The 23,994-nt window shown below is 42.3% G+C and overlaps 1 protein-coding gene across 2 annotated transcripts; it reads right to left on the reverse strand.

The window, feature by feature from the left end:
- RANGAP1 (Ran GTPase activating protein 1) lies at positions 1 to 23,979 on the reverse strand. Of its 2 annotated transcripts, none has more exons than XM_048078789.2 (17): positions 23,834 to 23,977; positions 23,471 to 23,508; positions 21,821 to 21,957; positions 20,419 to 20,546; positions 19,430 to 19,489; positions 18,582 to 18,761; positions 17,434 to 17,568; positions 16,431 to 16,589; positions 16,153 to 16,266; positions 14,581 to 14,680; positions 13,773 to 13,857; positions 13,194 to 13,350; positions 12,592 to 12,705; positions 12,133 to 12,235; positions 10,359 to 10,447; positions 8,427 to 8,548; positions 1 to 1,556 (listed from the first exon to the last, which is right to left on the reverse strand). In XM_048078789.2, the coding sequence occupies exons 3-17, from the start codon at positions 21,930 to 21,932 to the stop codon at positions 1,487 to 1,489; spliced, it is 1,728 nt and encodes a 575-aa protein (XP_047934746.1). In that variant the 5' UTR covers positions 21,933 to 21,957; positions 23,471 to 23,508; positions 23,834 to 23,977; the 3' UTR covers positions 1 to 1,486. The 2 variants fall into 2 exon arrangements, with proteins under 2 accessions (XP_047934746.1, XP_047934747.1); XM_048078790.2 differs by lacking the exon at positions 1 to 1,556 and adding an exon at positions 7,971 to 8,270 and having other exon boundaries at positions 23,834 to 23,979.
- Between the last annotated feature and the right edge of the window lie 15 nt (positions 23,980 to 23,994).

Here is a 23,994-nt window from a genome sequence, read left to right on the forward strand (position 1 = left end):
TTGGTGTTGCACATACCACAGTTTATTTCATCCAGTGCCCCACACCCTTTCTTTTCCATCAACGCTGCCTGCAAATCTTGTGAGTAAATGCCAGCTTTTCCTGCATTTATGCCAAGCATGTGTGCCCCTGCCAGCTGTGGCACATGTTGCCGCCCCCCCCCCCCCCCCCCCATTAGTTAATTAGTATTAGACTAACTCCACATCATTGACTTCTCCTGACACTGGCACTATTTATGGTGTAGTCAAGTGTGAGGTCTGGTGAGAAGGGATGAATGATGAACTGTCTCCTTCAGCTAAGAGCAGGTAGGAAATGATCAGCCTTAGTTGAAGGAAAACCTTTTCTTTTTTTTTTTAAATCACCTAAAGAGATGTGTTGATTCTCAGAGGCTTGAAAGAAGGAGCAGAACCAGCTTCTGTACTCAGAAGCAGCGCAGGTAGGTGCCACAAGCATGCACACAGATGAACAATCCCCCGTAGAGAGGTTTAGGGGCACCTGCTGCTACTCCTCCGAGGCAAGAAGGGGTGCAGCCCTACCCCCAGAAATTCAGCACAGCCCTGATTGTTTGTGCTCTTATATGTGCACAGCCTTCAAACATGTGAACGGTGCACACAGTCCCACTGTTTTACCAAAGGGAGGAGAGAGAGGAGGGAGGAGAAAGGGAACACATTCCACAGGGACTTCATGGATTGTATTCATTTCCAAACCTAGCCTATTTAACTAGGAAGAGAAGGGAAAGGGACAGGGAAAGGAAGGGAAAGAGGGAAACTACACAGGCAGTGACAGAAAAATTACAATAAAAATATGCTTGCTCCCTTAAGCAATGGCCACCAGGGTCAGCCACACGACACAGACATTCCAAGCCACGGCAGCGGGGGAGTAGTATATTAAAATACACATCGGCCACACAGTGCCTTCAAGAAATGGACTCGGAAGAAGAAACAAGGGGGAGCACACCTTGCCCCTCTGTGACCTGGCAGCAGCAGAAGGGGGTCAAGCACTCCCCTGGCCTGGAGAAGCAAGGGCAGCAGTAGCAGCGTAGCCTCCCTCCTGCACAGTGCTGGATGCTGTCAGGCAGGAGTCACAGTCTAATAAAATAAAGTTAAATGGACAACGGGGTTGATCCTGATGAGAGCGCTTCTGGGCTCTTTGTTAGGCTTGGCACACCCTTGCCAATGCTACGGAAGTGGAAAAGGATTCTTCTTTTCAATTCATGCAGAGCTCAGAGCAGAGACTTAGTCTAGCGTAAGCATCTGCCCTGCAGAGCAGGGAGTCACTTCATGAGGAGTGGAATTAAAAAAAAATTCAGCAGGATTTGTCCAAGTTTATGAAAGCAGAAGGAAGGACAGACCTCCTACAGGGAGAATAAAAAAAAAAAAGACAGCATGTCTGCATGGGCTCCAGGATCTTCTCCCACTATGCAGCTCCAAGTTCTCTGCTGATGACAGTCCTATGAGGAGGGAAGGGCACAGCGGCATCTCTTGCCTCTCACAGCTGGTGGAGGGTTTGTAAAAGCATGTGGCGAGCAAATGAACAGGAGTCAAGAGCACGGTTTGGTCTGTGGAAAGAAGAGAATTATTTAAAATAGCAAGGTTTAGAAATTGTTCTGTATCAGACTTTAAATGATCAAATAAACACTGTTTCAAATGCATTGGGCTTGCACGCCCCAAAAGCTATATCTTTTCCCCTCAGTTCTCTCTTCTTAAACCCCTCCCTGACCTCTACACAGATCACTGCTTCCCATTCAGAGCACGGTGTAGAAAATTCTCTCTCCTGTTGTAGAGTGGCCAAGAACCAGAATTTATTTCCATTGGTACAAAAATAGGCAGCAGTCTCCTCATCTGTGCAGCCCAGTGTCTCATGCTTGGTAGCAGGAAGTGGTTGGGAAAGGAGCCCCCCTTCCCTCCCTGCAATGGAATTTTCCATATACATTAATCATTTAGGGCCCCCCAAAATACACAAGACATGCCTGCTTATATTTGAATATTTTCTCACCAAGTCCTCTGCTACCTTTGATCCGACAGCAACTCAGTCTCTGGAATTTTTACATCTTCACAAAGAGGCAGTGTAACCTCTTGCTGTCCCTGCCCCTTAAGCCAAGAAACATCTGACTCACTTGCCCGGGCTGCCTGTCACAGCACCTTAGGAACAGCCGCCAGAAAGTGCAGCCCACGGGCAGAAAGCGCCTGGCACGGAGCGTGCAGTAGTGAGGTCCACCTCAGAGAGAATAAACTACTCCTTGAAACTAGACAAGGGAACTACACAGTCACATCAGGGTAAAGGTGGGGTTAAATCTCCCCAACATTCCCATCATCCGCCAGTAAAGTACACTGCTGTTTCCATGGGCTAATTGTTCTCCAGGCATCACACACTTCTAACCATCTGCACCCACCCATTAGGGAGTTTCCACTAAAGAATCGTAATCCAATGCCTTCCGCTGCTCTGAGAATGAAAATCACTAATTTTTACCCCTCTTGCACCCCAAGACAGCAAGATAGCCTTTAATAAGTAATAGCAGCGAGTTCTGCTCAATTCAGGAGAGAAGGGGAGCGAAAATAGAGTTGGAAATATCGAGATAAGAGCAAAGAGTTCACATTTTACAGTGCACGAGCAACAGCTGCAGAGGTTGATCAGTGCAGGGCTCCACGCCTGCTGCAGATTAACAGAAGCACAACCTGGGGAAGAGTTAGCCACCTCTATCCCCACCAAAGCCATTCAGTGCCCTGCACATTCAATAACATAGCAGGACACCATTACAACTTGCAGTTTGTTTTCGAAGTGGCTGGACGAGGTGTTTCAGTAGTCACGTTTGGAGGACCTGGCCCCCCGCTGTACAGATCAGGCTGTTTTTGTCTAGGCAGCTCCCCATTTCGGGGGGACAGAGTACCTGAAATGCTGACACTGATCACAGTCAAGCTCCCTCAGCCTCCCCCCTGACATGAAGCCTCCTTTAACGAGCTCGAAGGAGCTTCCTACTTGCTGTGGAATTAAACTGCCTGTCGCTCTGTGTAGACTGTTGAAAAAGGCCAGTGATGTGATCCAATCCAACAGCAAAGAGCAGGAGAAAAAAAAAAAACACCGGAAAAAAACTCCCCTCAAACCAACACCATCTCTGTCACAAGAGAACAGAGGTGCACACACATTCAGCATTTCCTCCTGAAGAACTATGAGAAGGCATATGTGGATTCACAGCTCCCTCTCGTGTTCAAAAAAAGAAAATGAGGACAGACAGAGAAGATGGATGCTGCTTACAGCCTGTACCCATGATCTTGTTATTGTTTGAATAGAGAACACTACCAACATCGCCACAGACTGCTGCAAAAGACAGGAAGAGAATGACTACTCCAGAAGTAAGCCACTTGCAGCAAAAAGCAGGAGAGCTCTTGTCTTGGCAGCTGCGAGAACCTTCCAGCTCTACAAGTCCACAAGAGATAACTGCAACCCTAAAGGAAGTACCTGGAAAATACCACAGGAATGCACACCAGCTAGCTGCGAGCGACTGACTCATGGGTTTGACAGTGTGGACATAGATTTGTTGTAGGAATGGAGCCCACAGGAGCTCAAAGGATTTAACAGCTGTTCTCTTTGGTCCCTCAGGGAAAGCATTTTAAGACGTTCATAAAACACAAAGGTGTATTGATACACCTACTGTTAGCAAATCTACCTTTGCTACTAGATTAACCAGAGAAACCTTTGCTACTAAACCTTTGAGGTCTCATTTACAGTTCGGATGTCGTTTTGCTTCTGTTTCAATTCCAATCAGAGCTACTAAAACTTTGCTACTAATACTAAAACTTTGCTACTAAAACTTTGCTACTAAAACTTTGGGCTACTTTGCTAGGTACTAATCAAGAAGCTACTTTTGCTAATTGCTACTAAAACTTTGACTTTTGCTACTAAAACTTTGCATTTTGCTACTGAGCTACTAAAACTTTGGCAAGTACTAAAACTTTGCTAAAAACTTTGGACTTTAACAGCTGTTCTCTTTGGTACCCTCAGGGAAAGCACTTTTAAGACTAAAACTTCATAAAACTTTGCTACTAAAGGTGTATTGCTACTCTATACACCTACTGTTAGCTACTCATTACTAAAACTGCTACTAGCTACTAAAACTTTGCTACCTAAGTTTCCTGGTGATAAAACTCACTATTTGCTGTCTACTTTGCTACTAAAACTTTGCTACTTTTGCTACTAAAACTTTGCTACTAAAACTTTGCTACTACTAAAAACTTTGCTACTACTAAAAACTTTGCTACTAAAACTTTGCTACTAAAACTTTGCTACTAAAACTTTGCTACTAAAACTTTGCTACTAAAACTAAAAACTTTGCTACTAAAACTTTGCTACTAAAACTTTGCTACTACTTTGCTACTAAAACTTTGCTACTACTAAAAACTTTGCTACTAAAACTTTGCTACTAAAACTTTGCTACTAAAACTTTGCTACTAAAACTTTGCTACTAAAACTTTGCTACTAAAACTTTGCTACTAAAACTTTGCTACTAAAACTTTGCTACTAAAACTTTGCTACTAAAACTTTGCTACTAAAACTTTGCTACTAAAACTTTGCTACTAAAACTTTGCTACTAAAACTTTGCTACTAAAACTTTGCTACTAAAACTTTGCTACTAAAACTTTGCTACTAAAACTTTGCTACTAAAACTTTGCTACTAAAACTTTGCTACTAAAACTTTGCTACTAAAACTTTGCTACTAAAACTTTGCTACTAAAACTTTGCTACTAAAACTTTGCTACTAAAACTTTGCTACTAAAACTTTGCTACTAAAACTTTGCTACTAAAACTTTGCTACTAAAACTTTGCTACTAAAACTTTGCTACTAAAACTTTGCTACTAAAACTTTGCTACTAAAACTTTGCTACTAAAACTTTGCTACTAAAACTTTGCTACTAAAACTTTGCTACTAAAACTTTGCTACTAAAACTTTGCTACTAAAACTTTGCTACTAAAACTTTGCTACTAAAACTTTGCTACTAAAACTTTGCTACTAAAACTTTGCTACTAAAACTTTGCTACTAAAACTTTGCTACTAAAACTTTGCTACTAAAACTTTGCTACTAAAACTTTGCTACTAAAACTTTGCTACTAAAACTTTGCTACTAAAACTTTGCTACTAAAACTTTGCTACTAAAACTTTGCTACTAAAACTTTGCTACTAAAACTTTGCTACTAAAACTTTGCTACTAAAACTTTGCTACTAAAACTTTGCTACTAAAACTTTGCTACTAAAACTTTGCTACTAAAACTTTGCTACTAAAACTTTGCTACTAAAACTTTGCTACTAAAACTTTGCTACTAAAACTTTGCTACTAAAACTTTGCTACTAAAACTTTGCTACTAAAACTTTGCTACTAAAACTTTGCTACTAAAACTTTGCTACTAAAACTTTGCTACTAAAACTTTGCTACTAAAACTTTGCTACTAAAACTTTGCTACTAAAACTTTGCTACTAAAACTTTGCTACTAAAACTTTGCTACTAAAACTTTGCTACTAAAACTTTGCTACTAAAACTTTGCTACTAAAACTTTGCTACTAAAACTTTGCTACTAAAACTTTGCTACTAAAACTTTGCTACTAAAACTTTGCTACTAAAACTTTGCTACTAAAACTTTGCTACTAAAACTTTGCTACTAAAACTTTGCTACTAAAACTTTGCTACTAAAACTTTGCTACTAAAACTTTGCTACTAAAACTTTGCTACTAAAACTTTGCTACTAAAACTTTGCTACTAAAACTTTGCTACTAAAACTTTGCTACTAAAACTTTGCTACTAAAACTTTGCTACTAAAACTTTGCTACTAAAACTTTGCTACTAAAACTTTGCTACTAAAACTTTGCTACTAAAACTTTGCTACTAAAACTTTGCTACTAAAACTTTGCTACTAAAACTTTGCTACTAAAACTTTGCTACTAAAACTTTGCTAAAACTTTACTACTAAAACTTTGCTACTTTACTACTAAACTTTGCTACTAAAACTTTGCTACTAAAACTTTGCTACTAAAACTTTGCTACTAAAACTTTGCTACTAAAACTTTGCTACTAAAACTTTGCTACTAAAACTTTGCTACTAAAACTTTACTACTTTGCTACTAAACTTTGCTACTACTAAAACTTTGCTACTAAAACTTTGCTACTAAAACTTTGCTACTAAAACTTTGCTACTAAAACTTTGCTACTAAAACTTTGCTACTAAAACTTTGCTACTAAAACTTTGCTACTAAAACTTTGCTACTAAAACTTTGCTACTAAAACTTTGCTACTAAAACTTTGCTACTAAAACTTTGCTACTAAAACTTTACTACTAAAACTTTACTACTAAAACTTTACTACTAAAACTTTACTACTAAAACTTTACTACTAAAACTTTACTACTAAAACTTTACTACTAAAACTTTACTACTAAAACTTTACTACTAAAACTTTACTACTAAAACTTTACTACTAAAACTTTACTACTAAAACTTTACTACTAAAACTTTACTACTAAAACTTTACTACTAAAACTTTACTACTAAAACTTTACTACTAAAACTTTACTACTAAAACTTTACTACTAAAACTTTACTACTAAAACTTTACTACTAAAACTTTACTACTAAAACTTTACTACTAAAACTTTACTACTAAAACTTTACTACTAAAACTTTTGGTTGGTATTGGTATTTTGCTGGCCTGGAGCCTTGGACCAGCCTACATACACACACAGACGGGGACAGTGTCCATTGCCTGCAGATTTTTCTCAAAGGTTGCATAAGTTGAGTTACAAGGTGAGTTACAAGGCTACTCCAGGCACTGCAGTCTGACATAAGCATTAGCAGGGCCAAAAGCAGTGAAGCAGAGTCCCCTTTAATGTATTCTCCACTTCAAGTGATTTAAATCCCGTTTGAAGTGGTTAGGTCTGATAGACAGTAAGCAGTATTAGTTTTGATCAAGATGGCTCTGCATAATTAGCGCTTGATAAAGAAGTAAGCCATTGTCTTCCTCGGTCTTTTATTTTAAGGCTGGTATTGGATCCTCATGCTGTAGGTATACATTTGATCAGCAAGCAAGATCACTGGCAGACAGCAATGCCAGTATTAGCAGCGCAAGAAACAGCAGAAATCCTGTTAGGTGGACAACTTCACATGGCAACTCCCGATACATCTTGCTTAAGCATACAAAGATCAAGCTGGAGGTGTATTTGTTTAGTTGCTAAAGCACAGGACCATGGGCGGGTACAATGCCTAATTCCTAGTCTGATCAAGCCTAACGGGACTCGAGATGAACTGTTCCACCCCAGGTGCCTGTAGGGTAGCATTTACAGATGTGTAAACAAGCTAGTTACATAGTTTTATTTTCCAAAACTCAGAGCAGCTGACTGCTAGACACATGCCACTACCATGCATCAGCTTCCACAGCTTCAGCCACACCACCATTTGCAAAAATTCTTCTTCCCTTTCACAGCAGCCTGCTTCCAACCCTAGCAGAGTTCTAGCAGAGTTAAGAAAGGACTGCCAATATTTGACTGCATCCCTCTTGTCCATGTTTTGTACCAACCACAAAGTATTTATTTGATGCCCCTGCCCTTCAGCAGCACAAACTCTCAAGTTTCTGCATATTCCCACACCATGAAAATCAGGAAGGTTTGAGCCTTGTCCTATAACCCCTTAAAGAGCTGTCCTGACCCCATATGGCACATTGTCCATGATGAACCAAATTGCCACCAAATTCCAAATGGATTTCAGATGTCTTTTTTTTTTTGGCTAATTTGCCAATTCTGGACTGTTCCTCCCCTTGACTGCTGAAGAGCAGTATTTATTTTTTCCTCTCTCAAGAGAAGTATTATATGGGGGTGTTTCTTCTAATTCAGATGCTAAAGTTCACACTGATTTAATTAAGATGATGTATGGCCTCCACAGCTGTTGGACTTACTATGTTTTCCAACATTAAAGAAACTAAAAAGGGGTGTGATTCTATACCTGTACTAGAAGTAATATTAAACAGAAGCAGACAGTGAAAGCAGCTTCTTCAACACTTTGCTCTCAGTTTAGCTTTCAAAAAAAAATCACTAACCCTGTTGCTGTCATGGTAGCAACAGTTTCTTTTAGTAACATACTTGGTCTTTGTGTTTTGTACTGTTCTGATCTGCTACTCTTCAGTGTTAACACAGTGTGACGAGTCAGGTAGAGCTCTGCTTGCCCTCCGTACTGCTTCAGTGCCAGGTAGCTTGCCTGGCTCATTCCATCAAGACGTGTTGCTCTAAACCTTGCAAACTACAGTAAGCAAGACAAAAGTAGAGGCCTATGAGAATATTAACCCTTATTTTTAGAATAGGTATTTCATAGGTTCTAACAGAACAGTTGATGGGCAAACTGTTAACTCTCACTAACTCCCATGGAGAAGACTGCATTGACAAGTATGATACTCACTTTGTGACAAAAGCTGTGAGAACTGGAGCCAGGGATTTGGGGAAATAATCTTGCTGGACCATATGGTTCAAAGTCATAAGAATACCATAGAGGCTTGGGACAGTTTTGATCTTCTCCTCACTCTGAAAAAAAAGATAAGACAGAAATCAAGCATCAGATAATCACTATTTTATCTAATTCACTGTAGCTGAGAAAGGCAATGAATCCTCTGTAGAACGAAGTGCTCCCATGCATTGTAGGAAAGAAAACTGTACAGTGTTCCTCAAGACAAAAGGTAGCCAACTCCATAATCTCCCAGCAACAGCATCTGAAATACAGCAGGATCAATAATATTTTAGTATATATCGATTAGGTGTTAGTCATTAATAGGATCAGCAATGGGGAAAAGGAAGTAATGCATTCACAAGCAGAACAGAAATCTCAGAGGCTCTATCAAAATGCTCCTCTGTGGAATTTGACTTGGCTCCATCAAGAATTGAGTTACCTTAATTACACTATTTTTGTCCTGCATTATTCCATAGTTCATTTTTATACCACTTCCAGTTCTTTGTCAGCCTGCCTCCAGAACTTGGAGCAGTATCCCCAGAACTGGTTTCACAATTATGAAATAAGGCAAAGTTATTGTCATTCCTATTACTGTTCCCCTGCTTACACGATAAGCAAGTTCTTCTTGCTCCTAACATGATGCTAACCTACATGCCCCAACTCTTAAGTTGTTTTCCATTATTTCCCCAGTACCCTCCCACAAAACCCTCCACTCCATAGACAGGATCTAGACCTGTATTCCCACGCATATGACCTTATATTTCATGGTGCTAAGAACAGCCGTTACTCACGTGCTTCCACCTATGTGGGACAAAGTTCTGGAAGCTGCTCCCTCTCCAAGCATGTCTAACTTATCAACAGTTCTCAATACCACAGATGACAACTGGTTGTCTGACCCTCGAGGGCATTACTATCAATATCACCTCTTGGTCTGCAAAAGTTCTTCTGGAATACAAGTCTGTGCTTTATGCTTCACGTTATTTTCTGTATCGGGGAAGATGCAGATAGATGGTAGGCCCCAAAACAAGCGTTCTGCAGAGCAGAAAGCCATTTTGTGTTCTGTAGACCTGAGAAGTGGAACACATGTATCCAGCATGTCAACAGCTTTCTGCTCCCTAAACTGAATATTACTGGAAGGAAATCCATAAACCTAATTAAGAGTAGGCTGCTATAACATAAGTTACAGATATTCTGATGTTTACAGTTGTCTTGGTCCAGACTTCCATTCTCAGTTTCTAGGACTTGAGAAACACTGACCTCATAGTACAAGTAGGCAAAAGTACTTAAGTCTGTAGACAGAACCTCTCCCCAAGTCATCTCACTGAAATTAAAGCTACAGGTAGTCTGACACAGTTTGCAGGTTTTCTACTGACCCTTCCACTCTTTCTCATGAGAAAGTTTATTCCATATGAAGATGTATTTGACACTGGCGAGGAGCAAAGACACTCTAAAGCATAAAGTTTAATGCTACCAATCAAACATGAGTCGCTAGATATTTGGTTTTCAGTCATGCTACCGAAAGATACTCTAAAGGACCACGTTAATTAAAAATATGTCTAGGAGTCTAATGTGTAATATTATAGACATCTGTAAGAGTCCACAGTCCAGCAGCATAGACTCTCACATGACCCTCCCTACCTCTAGGGGATGATTGAGATTGCAGAGCACATTAAGCAGAAGAGGTAAAATGAGCTGACACCACCTTCATCCTAATGCGATCTTGCAATTTGCAATTTTTGCTGGTCCTGCAGACTTCTATTGTCCCTGGGCATCAGGCATGCACAGGCACCCAGCTGCTTCCATGGCAACATAATTACCCACAACCCAGCCAGTCTGGTCTTCAACAGCCCAAGCAGACCATAGCTTAACTCTTTCCTGCTTCCTCACCTTAAGTAGTCCCATGTGGATCAAGAGTCTTGTGACAAATGCATCCGAATTAAATGTGGCAGAAGTGAAGGCTTTCCTCATCAAGGCATCTGAAGAAGAAATAAACACATTGCGGTAAACAATATGGAAAGGGACCCTGTTTCAAATTTCAAGAACAAGATTAATCATATAGGACCTCAGGAAGTAGCCGTTGAAGGACTTTTGGGAGGTAACCTAACTTAAGAACCTAGTTGTCTCTACAGGGACTAGGTAGAACCTCTGAAATTCAGACAGATAAAACCCAGTGCTTTAATATAAGGCCTGATACAAGGGCCTACACGGGGGGAAAAAAGCAAACCCCGCACTGTCAAATTTCTGATGCAACTTGACCTCAGTCTCATGCACCACAAAATGCTCTACTCAGTGCCTTTGAACTTGCATGCACATGTGCATACATGCACAGACAATTAGCTGAAATAGAGCAGTAAGAGCTAAAGCCTTGAAATTTTAAGGCCAGCAAGATTTCACCTTTGATTAGGAATCAAAAGGAGTGAGAAAAGTTGTTCAATTCTTTTCTGGGCTCTCTTGGGCCTATATTCTGCTGTTATCTATGGGCAAACTAGTGCTCTATCCTCTCTTGTCTACAAGGTAGACAAGGCACCCATCTTGACTTCTGACTGTTCTAGTTTCTTGGAGTGACAGAACCCACTGCGGCAGCTACAGAAGTGTCAGTAACTGGGGACCTCATCATCAATTCATGGTTTCTTTTCTGGAAGGAAAGTAAATGCCAGGCACTACTTTTCCTTAAGAAGCAGTAGTAAGGAACTACTATCACGATAATTACCTACGCAAGCAGACTTCAGGCAAGGTGTACATCCTGTGCTCCATTTTTTGTTGGAGACAACTCGTAACGGGCATCAGACAAGGCCACCACTCGCTCAGTGAAATGCCAACTGATTAGTTTCGGCTGGTTGGACCCACACGCAACTCCAGGGAACTCTATTATATTACTGTTTTATAGACAATAGCTAACAGTTTCACCATGTCTACGTATTCTGAAGTAAGCAAACTGCACATTTTTTTTGCAATAAATCACTCTAAATGGCCTTAAAGATAATTGATCCAGTTCTTTTGCACAGTACTGATAGGTAAGTCACGTACAGGAAAACTCTACTGCTGGGGGATTTGAAAAAAAGATGAAAGACAGTGGTAACTTGCCCAGGAGTTGTTCAGAATTTCCATTTCTAAATGAGAAATAGAAGGGATACTATCAGTCCATGCAAAAAATCAGACCTAACTGTGCTGTAGTATACAGTGAGGAACAGTCCCTTGCTGTATGTTAGCCTCTGTGCCTTGTCCCATTTTGTAATGCAAATCTTTGCTTCCTGAAGAGATTAAAGAGGTTTCAGACTGATAAGAAGTGACACTAAATAAGAGGCCTCTCTTTATACTCTTAATACTAAACAGGGAAGCTATTCCCCGCAAAACACTTTTTCAATGAACAGCCCTGAAAAAAAGCTGACTGTGGGACACAAAACTAATGGCTATTGACAGGATAGCATCAAGGAGATCCACTACGACAGCAACTAAAAGAGACACTCCTCACTAAGCTTTGGAAGCACAAAATCTGCTAAGGTCAGAATGAGCTTCTACTTTCACTCTGCACAGTAGCATGGCACAACTTGGTACTGTGTTATCTGGGGTTTCTTGGTGCCAGGGTCACAAAAATCAAGTGGCCTGGCCCCCAGAAGCCTTCCCTTGCATTGCATCATGAAGTAGATAAACGCCCAGTCACCTGTTGTTTCATGCACAGCTGTTTTTACTGGGGCTTCATCTTTGAAGACTGAAGATATCCTTAGGAGAGCTGTAACTACTTTCTCTACATCAGATGTATCTGTCTGAAAGACAAGGAAAAATAGAAATAAATAAGTCAGGGGCCATTAAGTTCACTGCTAGCCAGATACAGAAGATAGGTCTCTGCAACAGCAGCGACAAGAATTATAGCCTCCAGCTGACTGATACCAGTTTTTTCTTGGCCATACTACAAAGCATAAGCAACACTATGAAACAAAATTAACTCTGTGTAGAACCTCTGATGCCAGTATAAGCATTAACCACATCATCTGCTTCCTTAATGTTCTTCAGGATCGCTGGGGAGAAGATGCAAAGCTAGGACTCAAGAGAAGGTTATCATCTCTGGCAATTAAATGATGCCAAGAGAGAATCAAATGGAGCAAAGCACTGTCTCACCAACCTGCTGAGCTATCAGCACAGAACACTTTGGTCCTAGTCGCAGCAGCTTCTCTGGTGATGGGAAAGCAAGGAATGTGGCAACATCCACAGGAGGAGATGGCACTGGAGTTGAATCCTGAAACAGGCAGAATCCATCTCAAGCTTACTCTTAGAAGCAAATAAATTGGTACAGCAGCAAAGGCACATATGTCTGACTCGCAAAGGCACATCAGGTCTAAATTCGTTCTATTTGAGAACTATTTGAAGCTGGAATGAGTCTAGCTGCAACAGCCACAATATGCTATCATGACCATATGGCATTGCATATACAATGTTTCCACCATTTTCTGGGGATGGGGAGACTTTCTACCCACGTTTGTCACAATGGCTGCTCAGCCTTTCCCTCCACACGTGTGCACATGCACATTGTAACAAAACATGTTTCCAAGTCATGTTTTCTTTATTTCCTGCATGTTATCCTCCTCCTTGTTACCACAGAGCCAGTCCACACAGGCAGGCATGTGAACTCCTGCCAGCACTTCAAGTTCAAACTCACTCCAGATCTCATTTCCTCCTTCATTCTCCGCCAGGTGAGGAGACAAATGCATACTGAAGTAAGCTTACCTGTGAATCAATTATCTTCTTAGGAGTCAGTGAGTCCTGTTCTCCCTGTCCTCTCTCCTTAAGCTGTTGCTGTTCTTCCTCCTCCTCCTCTTCCTCCTCCTCCTCCTCTTCTTCCTCTTCCTCCTCTTCCTCATCCTCCTCTTCCCCTTCATCATCACTAAGGTTTGAGAGTTTACATGTTACATTAATTACATACTAGCAATTCCTATACACCAGAACCCATATATTTTTTTTCCCCCGAGGACTAAAAAGCAGCCTCCCCCCTCAAATCTTGCTGCAAGAAGTACATCTCCATCTACAACAGATTATGAGGCCACCTCAGGCTTCAGTCACCTACTTGACAATGGTGAGCCAAGAGCCAGGAACGCAGTCAATAACCAACACCGAGATAATTCCATTGATGAAAATGGGGTATGACACTTATCCTGCTTAGGGAATCCCTTAACGGTACTTGACACTGCACTCAAACCAGCATCCACATGCAATGTTACAGTTCTTAGCGTAAACCAGGAAGGTGAATGAAAATACCAATGAAAATTAATGGAAAACTTCTCATTTAAATGCTGGTGCCCTGCCTACCTCAAAGATCCCAGCACAGCTGCCATATTGAAGCCTTCAAGGATCTCCTGCAGTTGCTCACATCCCTCTTCTCCCAGGCAGTTACCTAGATTTGTGGGGGAAAGGGAGCAGATTTAAAAGATGCACACAAGTTTGTTCTTGGGGAAATTGTTATTGATTCTTGTCTATCTTATTTCTGAAATCGAACAGTTATCAGTCATTTCTACACAACACCTTGGAGGCAACAATGCAGAGGTTATCAAACAGCTGTTAAACAGATTTCAGAGGCATTACACAACATTTGGAGACAGGCAAAAGCCTTAATTATTCAGTGTCTTTGAGAAACTTCCTGCTAGTTCTATGAACAGTTCTTGGTCTCAGCAATCCAGGAACAAGGACACAGCCCACCACCACTGAAATGCAGAGACCCAAGGTATGAATGGCAAAAAGCCAATGGTGGTCAAAGTCTCCTATTCTTCTGCAGGGATGCACACTGAGGATTTTATTTACAACTCTGAAATATCTGAGGTCACATTGAACAATTTAAAGTTTTATTGAAATGAGTTATGGGTATCAATTCAATCTTTCTACCTTACAAGACATATTGAAACTTTTTTTAACTTTAATAATTGACTGAGTTCATGGCTTAACAAAGCTTTCAGGATCTAATCGTTTCCTATCCCTGTGTCATCTAAGTTCAGCTACTCTCGCATACTGTTTTTTTAAATGCTGAAAATTGCAAGACTAGCATAGGTGATACTGTCATTCTTCCTAGTGGTTTCTAGCTGGGATCAGACTAGATGTGCTTTTACCTAGCAAATTCACTTACCATTGAGATCCAGCTTCTCCAACTCTGCCTTATCTTCAATAGCTTCAGCAACGGTCAGAGCAGCATCTCGTTTGATCTCACAGAAGGACAAATTCAGTTCCTAAGAAGTAGAAGAACCTTTGTTTACAGAATTCCTGTAATACCTATCATCCCCATAAGCTTCACATGCTCACAAGCTTTCTGGAAAGATTCTCATTTGAAGAAGTTCTCAGCAAAAAACAAGATTTTTCATTGGAAATAAACAATAGGTATCTCTACCTCATATACTTAGAAGTGGTGTTTTGAGACATACCATCATTAAAAGCAGCACTACTGAAGTTAAGTGGTTACCTAAAAAAGCCACAAGGACCATGCCGTTATGAGTACACTACACCAGCAAAGCCCTGCTGCCAGTCACATGACTAAGTCATAATTTACACACCAGCAAGCCTTACTGCAGAAGGGTAGCTACTACACTAAACAGACTGCACATTCGCCTTTCAGCACTTACACTGCACATTAATACCTTCCAAAGAAGCTACAACTGGTACCACATCTGATAAAGACAGCCAGCATAGAAACAGTGTAGACAGACTAGTAAGAGCACAGTTAATCAACTGCCAGGCACCATCCCCCACCATTCCACATTGTGTTCCATCAATCCTTTCCTGGGATGAGATTTAATATTAACAACAAAAGGGAAGTAGTCCTTGAACAGAATGAATCAGCTATTATTGCCTCATACTACTCTCCCTTAACCACTTCTGCTCTGGAAAAAAAAGGATTTAATTTGTGACTGTTCACATAAACACTCCCATTAGAAATCTTAAGTTTTCCTGGGAGATTCAGAAATAAATTCCAGTGGAACCAGTAGAGGCCTGAGCACAGGATCTCACACCACGAAGTCCCAACTTCGTTTTGTACCAGATTCACATACGTAGATAAACATTAGCACTCAGCTAGACTTTTGTTTTTGACTGTAAGCTTGCAAGAGTAGGAATTGTGTTCAGCATCTGTCCCAGGGCAGTGGTGACCTGTGAGAGGTGTTTCTAGAGATTCTAGTTTATTTATACTACTGACTGGACTTAGGCCTGTCTAGAATGTTGTCAAATGCCAGTAATGTGCAAATACTGATAGGGAAGGCTATGGTACTGCCAAAAAACTAAAAATATTTGGACCTTTGATATATACCCTAACAAAGAACGGCAACAGCTGTATAAATACTGAAATGATTAAGAGATTACAAGATGAAGGACATTTCAGTCTGTTCTCGTGACCCTCTGAGATTCTCAAAGCAGGTATTTGCATTATCAGACTTCTTAAACAGTACTTGCTGTTGAACTGAAGCAGCAGCTTCAAAAACATCAAGTGGAGCCTAAGCAGATGCCCTGTACACCTCTGTAGAAGTCTTAGCTGGATGTGCTAATGCCTCTGACCTACAGATTACTGGTTTTGGTTATGAGCACAGAGCTGCACTGAGTTGAATCCCACTTTAAAATAATCAGTAGCAGTAGGAGAACGGACAGAAAACCAGGGAACTGGAAACAAGGCATTTTCAAAAGAGATTCAAAGCTGAACAGCGGAAGGCAGTACCTTTAATTTATGAAGCCCTTCTTTAACAGCATCTGCAATAGCAACAGCACCCTTCGAACGCACCAGGCAGTCTCCAAAGTTGATCACTTCAATCTGCCTTAGCGACTTCAGTGTCTGCAACACAGCACAAATTTGAAAGTATAGACAGGCAAGTAATCAAATGTCATATCACCTCCTGGAAGGCCAACTTTCCCACCAACCCACACGTTGATGCTAACTAACTATATCTGAAGAGACTGGGAGGTAAGCAACAAACAAATTAACTGTTCATAACTCACCTCTGCCATGGCCACAGCTCCTTTCTCTGTGAAGGTGTTGTCATTCAAATTTATAACCTTAAGCAGTGAGTTGATAGCAAAGGCCTGGGCCAGTGCAGTGATGCCAGGATGGTTGATTCCATTCTGTGGCATATGGACCTCTTCCAGAGTCCCAATGATCTGGGAAGGGATGCAGATGAATAAAAGGCTGTTAGGAGACATACTTCAGCTCAAGAGTATAGTGCTCCACTCTTCAGGATTTGCTCAGAATAGTTTTCTTGCAACTTAGAAGTCCATTAGCTCTTCTGCACAGAATTATTTATCAGCAATTATGCCACAAGTTTAAGTGAAACTGCAGGCTCACAGCAAGTGTCAGATTAATATAAAGCCCCAATTCCAAGGGTCCTGCTAGTGTACCTGCTCTAGGTACCTCAATACAGGAGTTCCCTATCTGTGGCATAACAACCCTCAGACAGACCAAGAAACATCGCTAAAAATGAAACTTTCTTCATTAAGATCTACACTTCGCACTGACACAAAAGTATACATTGACAGGACAGTGTCAGCTAGAGAAAGCTAAGCACCGTTTAGAGCCCTCATAGGATGATCCTGGCAAAACAAACAGGTTTCTTCTGCCAGATGACTGAACAACTAGCCAGAAAAACAACTGGTACCTGATCACCTGTTATTCCTACCACAGTGCCAGATAACCTCCATAAGCACAGAAGGAGAAGAAATAGGACCAACAGTAAATTACTCAGGAGATGCCTATTCCTCTCTCAGCTTTACACAGCAGCTAGTTGTGTTTTGGAAACTTAGGTCACAGAAACAGTCATCAATTCTAATATTCAAAGATTGCAGTTTCTGCAGCAAACAGCATTGTGACTGACAGTCACAGTCAGTGAATGGACAGCCTGCCACTGCCTCCAAGTTGCAGCAAGCCGTGTGTGTGTTATCTTTAAAATTAGCACGTAAGCACACCTTGCTCCAACCTGTTGTCACAAAGCTCTGGTTTGGTACTTACCCCAAAAGCTTCAGCCAGGGCAGTGGCACCGTCATTCTCCAGACGATTTCTGCCAGCCACGAATATTTTCAAAGCAAGAGGCTTGCCCTGGGCACTTGATTTCCTGTGACACTCTTTCAGAGCAGCTGCCAATATCTACAGGAAGCACAAGTAGTTTATCCTACCTCAGCATCTCATTCTGGAGGCATCCAAACATTTTCTATATCCAGCTCTCATGCTATACTTCAGACGCTGCTGAAATAAACTTGCTTCTACAGTAGGGTATACAATAAAATTCTGTTACTACAACACTTGATTCGTGAACAGGTGACGCATTTATGAGCTATACCTATTAACATTTCATTTGTAAATAGGTAAACACAGAGGGTCTTAGTGATAATGACAATCAGTCCTTGTTTTCCTGCTTCATCCAACAGGCATCCTTCAGTGCTAGGCTTAGCAATACTGCTCTCTCACATCCAAGGAGATTAGATCTCTCGACATGAAATCTAAGGTTTAGGATTGACCTGTTTTCCTATCCTGGAAAAACAGATGAGGTTATTCTATTTCAGGAATTTATCAATATAAACACAGAGGGAAGGGATCTTGACAGACTGGAGAAGTGAGCCCACAAGAATATCACCAAATTCAAAGGGAAATGCCACGTCCTGGGGAGGAATAGCACTGCAGCAGTATATGCTGGGGGCCAAATGGTGGCAAAATAGCTTGGCAGAGAAAAACCTGGGAGTCCTGGTGCGTGAGGAGTTGACCATGAGCTAGCAATATGCACTTGAAGCCAAGAAAGCCTACTGGCAGGCTTTGAGAGAAGGTGGTGTAAAGACAACTGTCAGACAGAAACATATCAGATAGGTGCAGAGGAAATTCCACTTAAACACAGACCTATGCACACAAACCCTTTTTATTTTGAGGGCTGTTAGACACCAGGTTAGGTTATCCAGAGAGTCTGCAAAGTCTCCATCCTTTGAGGTGTTCAAAACCTGACTAGACACAGCCCTGAGCAACCTGTTCTGATTGCCTGGGACAGGAGAGCTGGACTAGACAATCACCAAAGATCCCTTTCAGCCTCAACCATTCTGTGATTCTGTGTAGACAAGTCTGCAGCCAAGTCCTGGCTCTGACCTCATTCCCAATAAGGAGACAACCCTTACCTTGCCCCCACCAATGCCCATGCCACAGTTATTGAGCTTGAGTTCCTGCAGGGTGTAACACGCAGGGCTCTTCAGCAACGCCTCGAAGCCACGCACACCGTCTGGCCCAAAGGCATTGTCACTCAGGTCAAGCTCCACCAGCTGGGCTCCAGCAGTGATGAGTGCGTCCCCCAAAGAGATCTGCAAGGAAACAGATGGCGGGGGTGGGAGGGAGGGAGGGAGCGGATTGACTCTTCCTGACAGCAGCACTGCAGCGGTAAGGTGAGCCAGTGATGCTGCAGAAAATTTCCACTTTGAAGACATTCTGCAAAGCTGCACGGGGAAATAAAACTTCACAGCTAAAGCCAGAGCAGGAGCTCTGCAAATTAAGCTAAAGATAACTGCAAGGCAGTCATCAAGAAGTATCCCATCCCTTTAGGTCAAAAACACATTTTTTCAAAGCAAGTTTCCCCTCTACACTGCTTAAAGTATTTCTTCATTCTGTTAAGTGCATCATGTTCTTGCTCCACAGAGCTCAAGGCTCAGGGGCTGAGCTCTGTAATGCTCTTGGAAGAAATAGCCATATGGTTTTATTTAGAAAGCTTAGCTCCCATACTGCCTATCAGATCATGAAGATGTCTTCCCCAGGGACAAGCTTCTTCACTGATAGAGAACTGCATCTGGCCTTTTATCAACTCTTCCCCACTTCATACAGAAGAAGCAAAAAAAATCGCTCATGTATTCTGAGACACTTAGTGTTAACAGTATAGAGAAAAACTGTGCTAACAGTCTCAAAAACATACTCCCACAAAAAACATGACAGGTGAGAAAAGTTATATTAGTCAGTCTCAGATCTAGTTTTTACTTACCAAAGCAGGAGGGATCTCAGATCTTAGCCTCCCAGTGAACATGTCACTCCAATGACACCTCTAAAATAAGAAACATACATGGAAACCATTAAAAATATTTAGGACAACACAGTTGTACAGAGGTTTACACATACAAGCTGCATTACATCACTGTGAACACCTTAATGTTGTCTGCCTTCCTCTGAGCTTGTCATTTGATTGTGCTAAGGAGCTATGAGAACTGATGTTATAATTACTTCCCTTAGAAGGACATAAAGCCACCAAAATGCATAGTGTAAATAACATTATACAAGGATTGTTGCTTGCATTTGAGCTGGAATTCTTTTCCACTGAGAAAATTACCAAAGGAAAAAACAGCAGGAAACTGAAGGATGTGTTAGGAACGTAGAGTTTACTAAGGTACGCAGCTCAACAAGCTGGACTTACTTGAAAAGCCACACTTGCATGATTAATGTGAATCAGTGTTTTATATTCCTCTCCTACAAAGAACAGCGCCTCTAGCAGCACAGCATCCTCCTAACTTTAGGCTAGGATAGTAGTGGGGAAACATAGCTTGAACACTGACAAACCTCCTGGTGCATTTCCTCCATTATTTCTTCATTATTCAGGCATTATATGAAGCCTCGTTCTCCAAAAGATCTGAGCCAGCTTTTCCATTAGAACTTACGTTTTGTTGCTACAGGTCTTTGTTTGTAAATAAGATCTGTAGATGCTACCTCTGCAGAGAGGCTCTTCCTTGCACAGCTTCCCAGCTTTAAGATTGGAAGCCTTCTGAACGGGAAGAGTTAGGGATGCAGAGAATGCTCCCGCTATCCTGAAGTCTTCAAGTTCTGCTATGTTTTCATATGGTTGTTCTTAGCACTGGAAGAACAAAGCAAGCTTTTGGGCTAACTCAAGGCAGGCTACGGCAAGAAGAGTACAGAGAGGCCTTCAGTGTTTCTACAGCACTTCTTCCCCTTCCACCACCACCACCCACTTGAGGGTCTCACCTTGAGCTCTGATTTCTTCTCCAGGGCTTTGGCAATAACCTTCGCTGCCTCCACACCCACTGTGTTGCCTTCCAGGCGCAGTGCTTCCAGGCCATCAAATTCTTCAATTTGTTTGATCACTTCTTCGGCTGGAAAGAGCATACAGTCTTGTTGGCCTTTTAACTACCATCTTCGGTGCCACAGTAACACACTGATGCAGCAATACTTGGCCAGTTCTACCCTTAGCAAGAAGAGCTGAGCAACGTTACCTGAAAGAATCCTGAGACAGCAATGGAGAACTGAACTAAAGTGTCAGGTCACTAGAGAGAGAGTTCTCCATTCACCGTCCTTCTTTTTCATAATTTATTACTAGTTCTGTTATCACACAGCCATTTTTATATTTGAGAAAGTAAGTTTGATTCCTCTGCCATTCAGCACATTATAGATGTATGCACTCCCCTGCCATTCAGCACATTATAGATGTATGCACTCCCAAACTAAGACACGAGGACTAAGCTAAAAGATAACAGCAATCAGCACCCCATCAACAGGAACAGGTTCACACTGACTGGAAAAAATAGATGTCTGTTTAGCAAACATTGCAAGGCAGAACCATTTGACTCTAAAATATTCCTATGCAAGACAAGGGAAAGCTCTCTCCCATCACTGGCGCTTGTTGTCATTCCCAAACTCCAAATCCTTTCCCCACAGCTCAGTGGCTTTGCACTATTAAAATGGCATATAGAAAGCACCACCTTCGGAGTCAACAGCAGAGGTACACAGCAGAGCAAATAATCTCTCCGAAGAACATGCTGTTTCTCCATGTGGCAGAAATGCTGATCTAAATATATACACTTATTCTACTGATATTTACCACGCTGGCAGTCACTGCAAGACATTTTTAACTGGGAAACACACACACCAGCTAGAGAAATGTCCCGGGAAAAATAAAACAAAAGTGACAAAACAACACAATAACAACAAGCCGAACAGATTAGAATTTGGAAAGAAAAAGGACTACAGCAGCAGGCTAGCGCATCAGCCCATTCCTTGATGCAGGTCCCTGAAGCATCTATTTGCTCTGAGTGCTATCACGCACCTGCTTACTGCATGTAAAAGGAGCACTAACTCTTAATGCACAGTGACTGTCAAAAGCACTGGGAGAGAGCATCAAGAAAACAATAGCTACACGTTAAAGAGCCAAACCCCAACTCCTTCAGCTGTAGCACTGCCAGGGTACCAGGTCAAAGCAGGGTACAAGAAGGGAAGGAAATGTCCCTATCAGAAGCAGCTGTAGCCACATAACCCTTGTATCACACCTAATATTATGACAGCTTGGCCACACAGGACGAGCAGGAGGTTTACCACAAGACTTTAGAATTGCAGGGAGACACTTCCCAAACACAAAGATATTTTCTCTTACCATCTTCAGCTGTATTCAGTTTAAGGCTCTGGCCTTTGAAGCTCAGCTGTCCGCCACCCACTTTGGTTTTGGCAAGCGACTCTGCAAGCTTGGTGATGTCTTCTGATGCCATTTTTCTGCCTTCTCAATGTTAAGAGCTGTCAGTTAAAAGAAATTATCAACACAAACTACAACACACACTCTGTATTAAATCTGTATTAATAATCATCCTTATTTAAACATTGATGTGTTTTTTGTTCTCAAGATATCTAAGTGAGCTTTCAGCATCATTAGTGTTTTCCCCAAAGCTCACAACAGCCAGGCTAGATTAGCATTTCAAAGCCCACCAGACAGCGTTGATTCTTCCAATACCGAAGTGACTTGGGTTTTGTTGGAGTTGTTACACTTCATAAATAACCAGTAGCTAAAACCACTGACTAAGACCACATTAAGACATGAGTCTTGCGTGCAACACTTCCACAATTAAAATGTAACATTCCTCTCTCTCCCCAAACCGCATCCCTTAATTATGCATGCTGCACATTTCTCCTGTTCTCTAAACCAAGCTAGAACAAACAACAGTTTTTCCTTTTCAGTGATAAACCCCGCAGTGCCCACATCAGCACAGTTCCAGAACCACTTAGTTGCTGAAAAATCACAAGCATTGTACACAAAACTCTCTCTTATGGGTTCTCTTTCTCTTCAGTTGTCCCACAATTTTATCACATGCAGGATGATCTTACACTGACAACGGATTACTGAATGTTTCACTTTGAGGCCACCCATACGTAGTTGCACCATTATTTAATGAACATCACTGCGTGAAGTGACTGGCCTCCTTTCCTTCAGCAGGAGAAACAGAACATGGTTCTTGGTTGCACCTCCAGTAGGATTAGAGCCTATGCGTAACTAGTGCTTAGGAACAGCATACTTATAAAAACAGACTTCATGTGTCAGAAAGGGATGAAAATCCTTCTCCTACACGGACAGGAAACTAGACCTCTTCCATTCTTGTCTGACTTCAAAGAGGACCCATAATTTTGCAGCTCTTTAAGCTCAACAGCACTGGTTTTAAAACACCCCCTAAATGAAAGCTGTACATCCATCCGTTACTCCTGCTACCTAGCTGTGAAGCATTTGCCTTCAGTTCCCCCAGGGTAGAGCTTCGCTTCAGCTTTCATTAACCTCCGTATTGCTTCTGGACACAGAGTAAAAACCATCTCCACGGTTCACCAACACCACCTTTTTAGGTTGAGTGCTCTCTCAAGAGGGTCCTACCAACCAAAAGATGCTCCAGTACCTTACTTCACTCCTTCCAGGTCACAGACACCATGCTGATGGACATTCCTGACCTCTCACAATCCAACAAGAAGGAAAAAAGAAAGGATGATCTCCGGTCCATTAAGTCATTAACACACAGGATTAATGACAGATAGGGTCCAGAGATCTGTTCACCTGGTTTAGTTCTCAACTTTAGAGTAGCTCATCACTCTTCTATGACGATCTTCTATGCCCTGCAGGTATACTCACACCCTCTACTTCTCCCTTCCTTAAATCCCCTTTTACTTTCACCTTACGCTCTGGCTACGTCCTAATTTCACCACACCAATTCACCGTCACATCCTGAAACGTGTTTTATCGCAAACGCCAGCCCAAATCAGGTTGACCTACCAGAGCTCTCCCCGCTGCCACTTCTTCCACGAGAAAAGCTTTTAAAAAAAAAAAAAAAAAAAAGAGAGAGAGACAAAACCGCAAAGTTAGCTATAAAAACACGACCTGAGGAGCGGTTTCCCCGCCACGCGGGGGCTGCCCGAAGCCGCACGCTGCCTGCCGGCGGCAGAAAGCCGGCGCAGCCCGGCGCCGAGCTTACACCAACCTCCCGAGGCGGAGCCCGCCGGGCAGCCCCCGGCGGCTCCCCCGCAGCCCCCCAGCGCCGCTCCCCCCGGCCGGCGGCCCCCGCCTCCCCTCACGGCCCCCGTCTCCCCTCACGGCCCCCCCCCCCCCCCCCCCCCCCAACGGCCGCCGCCCCGTCACCTCCGCGCGCCTCCGGCCCAGTCCCCCTCGCGCCGCCGCTGCCGTTGCCGGAGAGGGCGGGGGCCGGGCGGCGGGGGGAGGCGGAGGATTTGAAAGCCGGCAGTTGGGGACCCGCCGCTCCCGTTGGCCGCCCGCTCCGCCGCGTCGCAAGGGCCCGCCCC

Source organism: Anser cygnoides, chromosome 1 (assembly GCF_040182565.1).
Source record: "Anser cygnoides isolate HZ-2024a breed goose chromosome 1, Taihu_goose_T2T_genome, whole genome shotgun sequence".
NCBI lineage: Eukaryota > Metazoa > Chordata > Aves > Anseriformes > Anatidae > Anser > Anser cygnoides.

Bases quoted from the DNA above. Each gene is read 5' to 3' on its own strand.
- RANGAP1 (XM_048078789.2), bottom strand. From the start codon at position 21,932: ATGGCATCAGAAGACATCACCAAGCTTGCAGAGTCGCTTGCCAAAACC. The intron at 19,490-20,418 runs GTGAGACCCTCA...TTCTTATTTTAG, and splicing joins AGAAGAAATCAGAGCTCAAG to AGGTGTCATTGGAGTGACAT. The intron at 8,549-10,358 runs GTGAGGAAGCAG...CTTTTTTTTCAG, and splicing joins TCCACATGGGACTACTTAAG to AGTGAGGAGAAGATCAAAAC.